At 47.7% G+C, this 12880-nt stretch overlaps 1 protein-coding gene and 1 long non-coding RNA gene across 7 annotated transcripts in view; one reads left to right on the plus strand and one right to left on the minus strand.

The window, feature by feature from the left end:
• The window catches only part of LOC128909367 (uncharacterized), a 199762-nt gene that overhangs the window by 74324 nt on the left and 112558 nt on the right, over positions 1-12880 (plus strand). The window lies entirely within an intron of this gene.
• Positions 1-12880, minus strand: part of CFDP1 (craniofacial development protein 1) — a 74694-nt gene that overhangs the window by 61519 nt on the left and 295 nt on the right. For all 6 annotated transcript variants that reach the window (XM_054200954.1, XM_054200951.1, XM_054200952.1 and 3 more), the window contains exons 2-4: positions 12714-12819; positions 11876-12107; positions 8904-9022 (exon numbers count right to left, since the gene is read on the minus strand). In XM_054200954.1, the coding sequence (XP_054056929.1) occupies positions 8904-9022; positions 11876-12107; positions 12714-12819 (457 nt within the window). The remainder of the gene's footprint in view (positions 1-8903; positions 9023-11875; positions 12108-12713; positions 12820-12880) is intronic.

A 12880-nucleotide genomic window follows, 5' to 3' on the forward strand; every position in this document is an offset into this window, starting at 1 on the left:
CCGTCGGGCCCATCGGCGTTGTACAACATTAGGATTCCCCAAGGAAATTCTGAAGCATCAGGGAATGGATGCAGACAGAGCAAAGGTTATCCAAACGTGCCCCCGAGACCCTTTCATTCTTAAGCATCTTTTGAAAGGTAACATATTTTCACTTACTGGCTAAAACAAAAAAAAATAAAAAAAAATCAATCAATAGCTGTTTTTTAAATTGGAAAAGCCAATATAAACTGTGGATAACCGAGGCACACTCTGACCTCTAAGAATAACAACAGCATAAGGACAGGAACAGGCTGCTGCCTACACCCCGTTTTGCCAAGATCAGCACTTTGGTGCTTGTTTGTAGAAAAGCAACCAGTCACTTTTTAGACTGCCAGCTCTAAACAACGGTCACATCAATATTCCATGTAATTCTAGGTGGTTTGATTTCTCTTATGGTCCCAAGGCATCATTCCCAGGCTCCTACTGCTCAGATTAAATTTCTGGAAAAATCTTAAAAGCCAAGGTTTTTGCACTGTGCAAGCCTCACTGAGGAAGTGGGCTATCACTGGAAAGTGACTAGAATACATTTCTCCAGAAATCCTCAGCCAAGGAGGACTGAGGATAAAACCCTGTGAACATCTAGCATCACCGGTCATCAACACGAAACCGAAGTCCTCAGAGAGGCCGGACTTCGGAGCAGCTTTTCAAGGGGCTACTGAAATTTGTCTTACTTTTCCTAACACTTCCCTGCTACTGTAGTCAAAGCCATTGCAAAAATCACATCAAAATAGGATGAGTGATTTCTTCCTCTGCCCCTATTAGTTCAGTTCATTGTCTTCCATACCTAATCTGAGCACAACCGTCTATTTCATCTGGTGGAAGCTGTGCATCACTTGCTATCCACCTGGAAAAAAAAGGCACTGCTTTCCAAATACAGGGCTTCAGGACAGATTCTGATAATGTTCCCCCACCTTCTCACATATATAAGCAATACAGTACAAGCTGGTGAGGGACTTTTTAGGATGCTGGGTAATGGTGGGACTGGATTAAAACTAGAGATGGGTCGATTCAGACTGGACGTTAGGAAGAAGTTCTTCACCATGAGGGTGGTGAGACACTGGAACAGGTTGCCCAGAGAGGTGGTGGAAGCCCCATCCCTGGAAGTTTTTAAGGCCAGGCTGGACGGGGCTCTGAGCAACCTGATCTAGCGGGAGGTGTCCCTGCCCAGGGCAGGGGGGTTGGAACTGGGTGATCTTCAAGGTCCCTTCCAACCCAAACCATTCTATGATTCTAAAGGCTTTCATAAAAAAAGCACGCATGGAACATGTCACACACGTATCAGCCTTGAACTGACACTGCAGCATCACACAACATCAATAAGAGACACACATCCAAATGACTGATCTTTCTCCTGATTTTAAAAGCAACTGTCCTTCACTCAGCGCTGTGCAAAACCCCACGAGCACAAAACAAATGACCAAGATTCACACCCAGCAAGAAGCGGGAGCGTGCTGCCAACCCCTTGCTATTATTCATCCACTGGCTTTCCTGAAAAGCATCACAAGGTAAGGAGAGAGTTAATGGTATTACGTGTTCTCTCAGTGCTAATTAGCCTAACACATCTGACTGAGCCATGCTGAGACCATGGAGCAAGAACACAGATGGACAATTACACATTTTTAAAATTGCTCTCTGTGCCAGCTTTAAATCCTGAGACTTGTGGAAGTCAATTCCCTGCTCTTTTTTTCCCCCCCTTGAAACACATTAACTCTGTCAGCCTCAGCATTCTCCCCACTCCTGCCCAGTGCTTGCCAGGAAGAAACAGAAGCAGGAGCAATTGCTCAGCTACCTTAGCTGTCTTCAAAGCAATAAAATAGGAGGTAGTCTCCCAAACTCCTTGGCTTACACCCCCTTTGCTTCCCAACTTTGTCCCATTTGGTCGGTCCCAGTTGTCATGTAAGGAGCAGACAGGACATCACAGCCACTGAGAAGGAAATCAGAGGCTGAAGAAGGACTTTGGAAAGCTGGAGCTGTTCTCAGATGCCTCATCTGCTTCTCCAGCAGCCACTTCCACCTGCTCTCTCCTGAAAAGGGTCGGGATCAAGGGACTGAAGTTCTGGAAGAGGACAGCAGATCTGGGGTTAGAAAGAGTGAGCAGTCTAGGACATAGATGCCATTCCTTTATATTCAACAAGCACACAGATGAGCTAAGATTAAAAAAAGAGAAAGAGTATTTCAGTAGCGAGGGGCAGCACCAAGAAATCCCGAAGAAGCAGCATTACAACTGCAGAGAACTGAGTTATAACCTCAGCGCTGCTGCGCACAGGTCAGCACTTCTCCTCGGCACAAGGGAATAAATCCGTCCTTAACCAGCTCTGCACAGCTCTCCTGAGCAGCTCACCAAGGTGAAAAGTGCGGCAGCCCAGCTCGCAACGCAGACCGGGCTCAGAGCTCGCCGCCCCACTCAACCAGGCCTAAGCTGAAGGATATGCTGACCTTGAGAACTCCATGGGACACCAAAAAAAATAACCACCCAACTATGGCCATGGCCTGTCGCCCTGCCTGCACAATTCCCATCCTCAGCAGCAGTCTTGTACAACGGAGATCTGCACTATTGGCCGAGAAAGGGCTTTTGTTAGCACAGGCAAGCCTCCTGACAAGAACCTACCCACAGCCACCTCACTTCACCTTTGCTTCTGCTCAAAAGGTCATGAATTTCACCACCAAAACCCACTGATCCAACTTAAGGTCCTTAAGTTCCAACTTAAGAACAATCTCCTCTAAATAATCTTTTCTTCTGGAATCCTTTAGGCAGGATGAAAACCTGTGAAGCAACGACACAGAATGTGTAATGAGGTTTTTTCCAGGAACATCCCAGGCGATAACCATTTACAAACAGTAACAGACGAGAATCGGGTTCTCTTTAACCCCACACCAACTGTAGCAGATGAAATATTAACCTCAGCCAGTATAAACCCCAGTAATTACTACAATGATTTAAGCTTATAACTACTTGGTTATTAATGAGATGCTTCCCGTACCTCTTTCAAGCTTTGTGTTTTGCTTGTAAGATGCAACAGCCCCACTGAGAACCATCATCTTCCCTAACCTAGAACACAAGCTGCCTCTCCCTCTGCTCAGCACACACAGCCAGCACAACTTGTTTCCTCGCAGCACGGTGGGCGCACAAATAAAAACACTCATCTTGTGGGAGACCAGAAGCTATTCTATGTCACAAATCCAGTCTCCTAGAAGAGTCAACAGCAGGGAGCCGTTATCCAGGGATGGAATTCATGTCGCACATATAACAGCCCAGAGAAATTTTCCTGACATGTGTTCGCCCAGTTCCTTCTACGAAACTGTATGAACTTTTAAGTATTCATTATATGCAGCAGCAAGTGCCATACTCAGCATGACGCTGCTTATTGTCTAGTATGTTTGGCACCTGGCCCTTCCTAGTTTTATTTGGTGCACGCAATGCCTGAGTGAAGCTTGGATCCCTGGGTATCCTGAGCCATGAGATCCGGGAGCGCCGGTGAATCAGTGCATGGCATCAACTCCAGCATGCCTTAGTTTTCACATTCCCAAACGGGGAATAACAACACTTCCTTAAAAAGTGCTTGAGATACAGGGACTGAAAGTTCTGTAGGAGAGCTAAGGGTTTTCCCTCTTTTCATCTCTAAAGCCTTCAAGGACTTTGAACACATCAGAGAGCTTTGTGCTCCTTTGTATATACCTCTGGACTAAACGCCTTAATAAAACTCACCTAAGAAAATCTTAAAAACGCAAACAATATCCACGGAATTGGGTCATCATCTGTCCCTTGGAGCAAGAAAAAAAGACCACCGTTGTGTCAGGTGATTTTCACATCTGTGAATTTAGGCTGAGAGCTTTCCCAGTGAGAGCACTGCGCAGGGCTCACTGCCCCACCAAACTTGGGCACTCCTGCAGGGAGTTTCAAAGCAACAGTACGCTTTAATCAGGCAAACACTGAAGAATAGTTTCAAAAGCAGTTTCCTGAATTAATCAGGAAACAGGCACTTAAGAAGCAGATAAAGATTACCGAGCTCAACCCGAAAAGATGAACTTCAGTCAAACTCAGCAAAAAATCTCACCCATCTGCTCAGCCTTTAAATATTAAAGTAATCGAAGAGTTCACTGGAGAAACATTTAGCTGTTATGCAAGGTGCACGGTAAACCCCCAGCTCCCCAGCTCTAAATGCTTCAGGTTCAGGGCTCTGTGGTCTGGCAATTCCTGACACAGCAGTAAGAATGATGCCTTCAGCACTTCTCAGCTGCTCGGTAGGAAGAAGGCAAGCAGCATGCAAGAAAGTACCCGCTGGATCTTTGCACTCGCTTATCCCAGCATTCAGACAGCAGAAAGGAGATCTTGAAACCTCTTCCTGAAACATTTCTACATGGATCCCGGCCCAGCACGCTGCCAGCGGGCCACGCAGCTTTCATGACAATTCTGGGCCCAGATGTGGTGAGAAGCCAAGAATTACAACATAGGAACCTCTGCCAGCCATGCCAGAGTGCTGAAAGGAACAGGTTCAGAGTGGGCAAGCACAGCGAAGGAGCTTGAGAAAAAAGCTCAAGGGTTAATTCAAAATCTAAGAAGTCAGATTTTGCATCTGAGAAGTTATCTATTTGCCACCTACCAGCGGTGAGGACTGGGCAGGAAGGGACCACGGTGATGGCCGTCGCCCAGCCTGCTGGCAGTCTTTCTGGATCCCCAAAACTGGTATTCCTGGAGAAGACAGCCTTGTAGGAAAGTAAAGGGAGCTGTGACAGGAATGCCTTGCCTTGAGGAAAAGAGCAGGGCTCTCCCCAAAGACAGATGGAGAGTGGAACCCTACTACGGTCTTGCTTTAGCTTGGCTGCTTTGTTCGCGCACCTGGGGAAGTGCCCGAGGGTCACTGAGGCAGCAGAAGCCACAGTTTTGCCAGCACGACACAACACTATTGGTACAGCATGTCGACTCTGCGATACCAGGAAAACGTTCCCACCAAAAGAATAACCTGAGCGAGTAAAGCTTTGGATTTAAACCACGCACGCGCAGAACCATGAAGCTTCTAGTTTTGAGTCCTTTACTCAGAATCTGCAACATATGAACAAAGCAGGGTGTCGAACACAGGCCTCCCATTCCTGAATTAGCACCCAAGCCAGACACCACGACTCCTCTCAACTTCGTTTTGTCTCCCACAGACCAAAGGAAGGTAGACAGAAGATGTTTCAAAGGCCAGATGGCACTTTGCTCTCCCCTCCCACGTTGTCACACTGACTGTGACTGACACCAGGGGCTGGGCCAGCTCCACGGATGCGAGCTCCATCCTGCTGCAGTCCTGGACGGACACAAAATTGATTTTCACAGAAGGAGCAGAGAAGAACCATTTTGACACGCTGAGCGCCGTGGCGGTTTAAAGAAAGCCAAGGGCCAAAGTAGTTTGGACCGCCAAAGAGAAAACAAGCCTCATCATCCAGCAATCATGTTTTGCAACAGACAAACCCTGGCACCAGGGATGCGATTCCCTATTAATGCAACCACACGTCCTGCACTGCGAAGCAAGCTGATAAAACAGAGGCTTCAAAGGAGCTTAAACCTCCTCTGCCAGTGAGAAATGGCTTGAACTCCCATTTGGATGCTGAACTGCCTTTGCAAATTGGTCCCGCTGCCCACGGTTACAGCCGTTGGGGTAACAGTCACCTGCTGCTCCTAATCTATTTAACACCAGGCAGGAATGAAAAGCAGACAGGAAAGTCACAACTGGAAAACAGAGAAATCAGTTAAAGACCGTTTCTAGTTCCAGGATTCAACAGCTTTGGTTTTACAAGGTAACACTGAATCACATATTTTATAAAATTAAAAGCCACTAAATTTAATTCTTTATTTGGAAATTGGTAATTTGTAATACTCTGAGCCCGAAGTTCAGCATTAGCAACTGACACAAGCACAGACTAATCAAAATGGACATTAAGTGCAACAATAAACTGTAGGCGAGTTGACAGCTTAAAGAGGAAGGTCTTTCACTATTCCAGCACAGCCCTGTAGCTGGAGAATTCTTTCAAGAGACTTCTGCTACTCCAACCATGCAAGAAAAGTTATACCATCTTCTTACAGGAGAAAATAAATTGTTCTCCAACACGAGAACAGGGCTAAATGATCTTCTGTTAAGAGCTTCAATGAGCAGACTGTTGAAATTCGTGCCCTGAAACTATCAGTGCTTAAATACTGACCTAAATTCTTCTCAAGCTTTCAGAAGAGCAACACTCAGAAGTAGCCCCAAACCATTTAGACAGGAAAGCAACAGAGACTGCTCTCTCATTTCAGTTCTTTCAGTCCAGAAACGCGCACACACGCACACAACTACCGTGCGTTGGCCTTCGCAACCAGCAATTTGCCAGCTGCTTCCCCAGGCAAGGAAGTCAGCGTTTGGTATTCAGAGCATTTGCAGATGTTAGGGTCCTGCAAAGAAATCCTCCTGCTATTCCAAAGAAAAAGCAGACCTCTGGCCCTCACCTACTGCCGTTACAGGAAAGTACCAGTCGCTGTAATCAGTGATAATGCCCGATATCCTACCCACAGCTAACAGTGTAATGCACTCAGAGATGCGAGACGTAGCAAACAGCGCAAAAGCTTCAGCTTTGAGTATTGCAAAAAACAAGGGGGCAAAAAGCATTGAAGGATTTTATTTTTTTTTGTTATCAAAGAGCTAAAGAAAGTAGCGTGTGGTAACTCTGGCACCAGCAGAAAACAGTCCTCCAGACCTCGCTGCAAACTTTCTGCTGCTGGCTCTGTAACCTCTCGATACAACGGCTGCTGCAAACAAAAAATACATTAGCCTTGGTAGTTTGCAAGATTACAAGCTCATGGTTGCCCAGCCTCTACCTTCTGCCTATTTGATCAAAATTTAGTAGAAATTTGTATCGATTCCTTTGCAGTACCCCAAGGGAAACAGTCAGTACTGAGCAGGACAAAGGACAATAGAAAAAGCAACTGGTGCAGAAAAATACGTCTTTATCTAACTTGGAAACTTCTTACTATAGCTATTAAAAAACTACAGATAAGATACCGATGTCAAAAGCCTAAACTCAGCATCTTGGGAGCCCTGGACAACTTCTGTTCACATAAGGCAAGCCACTCTTTGAAGGACAGAGAAAGTATCCCCAACTCCTCCAACAAATATTACCAATAAAAGCAAGAGCAGTGCTGGTCAAGCTAATTTGTAACCGCCATGCAAAATCTAGAATGCCAGAATCAGACCAACATCTGAGTAATTCTATGCTTATATCAGAATTATCTGGGGCTTCTTTTAAGAGACAGATAAACAAAAAGCTCCAAGGCAGACATTTTTACTACCTCCCTACTTTAAAGAGTCCTGCTTCACAAAAAACCCTAATTCCTTTCCACTCACGTTCTGAAGGAGGCCTACGAGGCAAGCTTCCCTGTAAATCAACCCCCTCCTTGAAGCGATGCTTATGTTAGGACATGATGCTCACCTACAACACACAGAGGGACACGTCCAGGCTCCAAATCAGATTGCACGCTGATTTCATGCGACCCCCAAAGCACCAGGAACGCAGTTCTGCCATACGCCATCTGATGATACGTCAGAACCCAACCAGGCTTTTGTATGACAGCCCTGAGATCCTATAGCTTCAGCTATTCCAACCTGGTAGGACATCGTGTTTGAACCAAGAAAAAAAAAAAAAAAAAACAGGAAAACTGGGTACAAACAAGCTGGGAGCTGAGGAAGGGAGTGAGCATCAGAAGACAAAATTTCTGTCTGCAATTCTGCTACAGAATTTTATCTGTCCATGGGAAAGACTTAGTCTTTCCTTTGTAGGAAGGGTGTGATGGATGCTCTCTCTCACAAAACCTCCAGTGGCACGTTCTTTGCCATTTCATCAGTGAATGGAGGGTATTCCTACAGCCCAGGTTTTGCAAGGAAATAGGAAAGTCGCTTCAATGAGTCACGATTCTCCTCAGATTTTTCAAACAGCTCAGGCAGCAGTGCTGAGACGAAAAGCAAGAGCAGCGGAAGGCCCTGCTCTCCTCTTCCTCCTCCAGGTTTAGGCAGCGCGTGTGTCATTGCTGGGAACGGCTGCCCTCTGCTGTCACACAAAATACCGGCGAAATTCTCACCTGAGAAAACCAAGTTTACAGCTACATATAAAAAAAAAAAAAACCCAAAAAAAAAATTAAAAAAAGGAATTACACCACGGTAACAACCACAAGGTCACAGTGCATTCAGATTTCACGTGTGTTCACACAGGCCCCTCAGTTCCGGTCTTACACACTTATAAAATGCCTGCCCCTTTTTGCGGCACATCCTAAGAGGCATCTTACAACCCAAACTCAGCCCAAAGGACGATTTTTACCTAGCCCACCACCTTTGTTGCAGCGGCTTCAGAGGTAAAAGCACTCAACTATTAGTCCGTTCAGCAAAGCGCCACTTGCTTTCTGCAGATCTTTGTCGTGGATTGCGCGCGTCACCAGGGAAAGTGCCAGCAAGTATCCGGCCACCAGCACCGGGCTTGGACTAGACTGCAGGAATAAAATGCATTACTGCCATCCCTGTGGGGCCACCTGCTATTCCTTCCTTATCTCAACCTTCACAGTGGCAGTACCACCACGAAGTTTTGCCAACGGTGTCCAGATGGGGAAGGCTAAGTGAATTTACAGGCATGTTTTGAAGTTGAGCAAAGACTGAGGTCTGCACATAAGGATACTCTGCAGCCCTCAGGCAGAAAAATCTTGGCCTCATTCTCCTTGAGGCCTGTCTGTGCTCATCATCAAAAAAAAGCGCGAAGGAAAAAGAAGATACACTGTGCTTCACAGCGCATCTCCAGCCTGCTAGCAGGAGACCAGCACCCAGCTTGCACTGAACCCACAAGTAGACGCGTCGCATCTGCCAACTTACCTGACTTCCTCACCAGCGAAATCAAACACTTTGGTGATGGTCACTTTTCCTGAATCTTTTGGCTTCTCAGACTCTTTTGGTTTCTCCTGAAGCTTGTTCCCACTCTTCTCTTCTTCAGTCTGCGAAACATATGAAGGAGAAAGCAAAAAAATGCATTTGTGGGGCCAAGCAGAGCTCGGGTAGCACTGCCATTTAGGTTGTCTGGTCAAAGCAAGTCACCCACAGACAAGACAAAGGAAACAAACACCCCTCCTGCCAGAAGGAAATTCCCCACTTTGGTTCCAGGCTCTCACTGGAGCTCAAGGATCAAACCAGACCCCAGACGAGAAGTGAAATTGTAATTAAATGTAGGAAGGGGCAAGAATAACACTGCTGTGGTTCAGAAAGGAAGCAAAAGCCTGAAGACTCACAGAATGGCGGGGTTGGAAGGGACCTCTGGAGATCATCCCGTCCAACCCCCTGCCAGAGCAGGGTCACCCACAGCAGGTGGCACAGGAATGCGTCCAGGCAGGGTTGAAGTGTCTCCAGAGACGGAGACTCCACCACCTCTCTGGGCAGCCTGTGCCAGGGCTCTGCCACCCTCACAGGAAAGAAGTTCCTCCTCGTGTTGAGGTGGAACTTCCCATGGTCAAGTTTGTGCCCATTCCCCCTTGTCCTGTCACTGGGCACCACTGAGAAGAGCCTGGCCCCATCCTCCTGACACCCACCCTTTAAGTGTTCATAAGCATTGGTAAGATCCCCCCTCAGTCGTCTTTTTTCCAGACTGAAGAGACCCAAATCCCTCAGCCTTTCTTCATCAGAGAGGTGTTCCAGTCCCCTCAGCATCTTGGTAGCCCTTTGCTGTCCCCTCTCCAGCAGTTCCCTCTTCTTCTTGAACCAGGGAGCCCAGAACTGGACACAGCACTCCAGATGCGGCCTCCCCAGGGCAGAGCAGAGGGGGAGGATGACCTCCCTCCACCTGCTGGCCACACTCTTCTTGATGCCCCCCAGGATGCCACTGGCCTTCTTGGCCACAGGGGCCCATTGCTGGCTCATGGTCACCCTGTTGTCCACCAGGACTCCCAGGTCTCTTTCCACAGAGCTGCTCTCCAGCAGGTCAGCCCCAACCTGTCCTGGTGCAGGGGGTTATTCCTCCCCAGGTGCAGCACCCTACACTTGCCCTTGTTGACTTTCATAAGGTTCCTCTCTGTCCAACTCTCCAGCCTGTCCAGGTCTCTCTGTATGGTGGCACAGCCTTCTGCTGTATCAGCTACCCTGCCCAGCTTTGTGTTATCAGGAAACTATCCCTTCATCCAGGCCATTGATGAATGTATTGAAGAGGACTGGACCCAGTACTGACCCCTGGGGAACACCACTTGTCACAGAGTCTAGTTGGAGGTCGGTGTCCCTAATCACGACCCTCTGAGCTCTGTCTTTCAGCCAATTTTCAATCCACCCCACTGTCCATTCATCAGTTCTCCCAAACTAAGAACCGCCAGGCAGTAAAACTGCCGTGGTGGATTACATAGAAATATGTTTATTTTCACTCAAGAATATAGAAGAACACAACCCATCAGCAGGTAAAGCAAGGCTGATTTTCACAGAGAACTCTGAAGATATTAAGCTACTTGTCAATAACATCTCCCTAATTTGAGAGGGAGATATCTTTATTAAGCAATTTGTCAACACCACCTCTTAATTTACTCCATTGCAACTACAGCTTTTAACGGTATACACAAAAAAATCTCAGACCCTAAGACCCCAAAAAAATCAAAACAAAACCCAAAATTCTTGCTCTAAATCAACCACACACCACAGAGATCTTCAAACAGATATCTTAAATCCAAATCAAGAAGTTCACAAAGAGAACAGAGGAACTGCATCTCTCCATAAATTATTCTGGGCTGTGGAGGAACTTTCAGAGACCATTCACGTTTTAGTGATCTGCCCATAAAAGCAGAACTGCTCAGAAGAGAACTTTCCCCTCTCTCCTTCTCTAATTCTACCTGTAACCATCCCAGCTGTTCCGCCAGTGACAACTGAGGTGGAGAGACACAGGAGGGTTCAGATGAAAGGACTTGTCTCAAAAAGTTGCAAGCAAAGATTACACAACCACACTTGTTCTGCGACCTTCCAACAGTTGTAGAAAGAAGCTTCACACAGTGAACTGCACTCGCCAGGCATCACCGAGTCAACAGTCCAGACTTGTGTTACAAAATACTTTTTTAGCTGCCCACTCAAAAAACCCCATGACAATTCTAGCAACAGAGGGTCAGTTTTGGTACCTTCTTCCCTTCTGCCACCCTCAGTGTGAAAGGTTTTGCAAGGCAAATACATGCATTTGGTTTTATTAAGAACCAAATCCTTTTAAATAGCTGACTACACACAGAATTCTCTCTACAGAGAACCTCTGCAGACAGAGAGCGAGAGCACGTAAATGACATTTATGAAGGAAAGTAGAAAAAGCTAGATTCATTCTTGTTACAAACATCCATCCCAACATGCGGCATCTTCCAGACCCCCACAGTGTACGAGGATGAAGGCACAGACATGTCAGCACAGGTCACTTCTGCTTCCCCACTCACACACACGGAGTCTCCCCTTTTTTGAGCAACAGGAAAGGCAAAAGCCTCAGGGGAGAGCCGTGCCCACAAGCACAACTCATACGGAACCTCATTGTGCTGCTGCTACGTCACAAGGAGAATCCAGGACCGGGAAGAGAAGCCAAGAGGGCTCCGCGGGACACTCCGAGATGCTGACAAGCAGCTTCAAGAGCAGCACCGCCAGATCACAGACCTCCCCACCTGGAAGGAAACCAGGAGCTTGGTTTGCCCCACGACGGGACTCCAAGCTTACAAGGCAAACAGGCAGAGGTGAACCCAGCCTCTTCCCAGCTCTGACTGACTTTCGGTACCGGTTAGAACCAATGCCATGTGGTCTAAAGCTTCAGGCCCTTCCCACACTCCCTGGGTGAAGGCCCAGGCCCCCGTTACCTTCTTTCCATGTGTCACTTGTGTGGCAGCCACCGCTTTGGGTTTCTGTCCCACATCGCTAAGGAAACTGGCCCAAAGAGCATCCTCTTTCCTTTTTTCTTCTTCTTCTCTGTTTCTTTCCACCTGCTCTACATTATCCACTTCCTCCTCTTCCTCCTCCTCTTCACTCTGCTGAGCCTTTTCTTCCTCTTTCTCATCTGGCTCTAGCAAGAGACCTCCTTTCTTCCTCTTCCTGGAAGCAGATACCAAAATATATATATATATATATATATATATACACACACACACAGAGTGAGGTGCTGCAACAGTATTCCAGAGCTGAACCAACACAGTATATCGTGTTCTCGCTAAGACATTCTACCTGAAATGTTTCCCCTAACGTCTGGGGGTGAAGCTAATTAATTAAGAGATGATGCTGTTCAGAGAACGCAGCAAGACCGCAGCAGGCAGACCCCTGAAGTGGTCTGGCACGCGTATAAGTATATAATGGACTCCGGGATGTTGTAGGAACCATGAGGGGAGGAGAACCCGGGCAGAAGAGGAACCAATTTTAAATAAACTGCACATATGTGGCACCAAAAAGTGGTTTTTACCTAAAATGGCTTATTCAAAGGACAAGAACTAGCTGCTGGGGAGGGTTTCCAGGCACGGCGTCTTTCGAGCCCGAGTATCTCTGCCTTTGACGGGAAACCGGAACGAAGAAAAGCCGTTCTCAGCCCCTCAGCGCTGCACCCGCCGGAACGAGCCCCGGCGGAGGCGGCTCCCGGCCGGGCCGGGCCGAGTTAAACGCGGATGTTCCCACCCGGGGAACCGGGGGCGGCTCCTCCCGCGGCCGTACCTGCTGGCGGGTCGGCGGGGGCTCCTCCTGCCGCGGGGCGGCCGCGGGCTGTCCGGCGCCTCCTCCCGCACCAGCTCGCTCACGTCGTCCTCGCTGTACTCCGCACCTGCAAGCACAGCCGGTCAGCACAGGGAGCACAGGGACCACCGGAACCACCGCCGCCGCCC

The sequence above is a fragment of the Rissa tridactyla genome, chromosome 4, assembly GCF_028500815.1.
Source record: "Rissa tridactyla isolate bRisTri1 chromosome 4, bRisTri1.patW.cur.20221130, whole genome shotgun sequence".
Taxonomy (NCBI): Eukaryota; Metazoa; Chordata; class Aves; order Charadriiformes; family Laridae; genus Rissa; species Rissa tridactyla.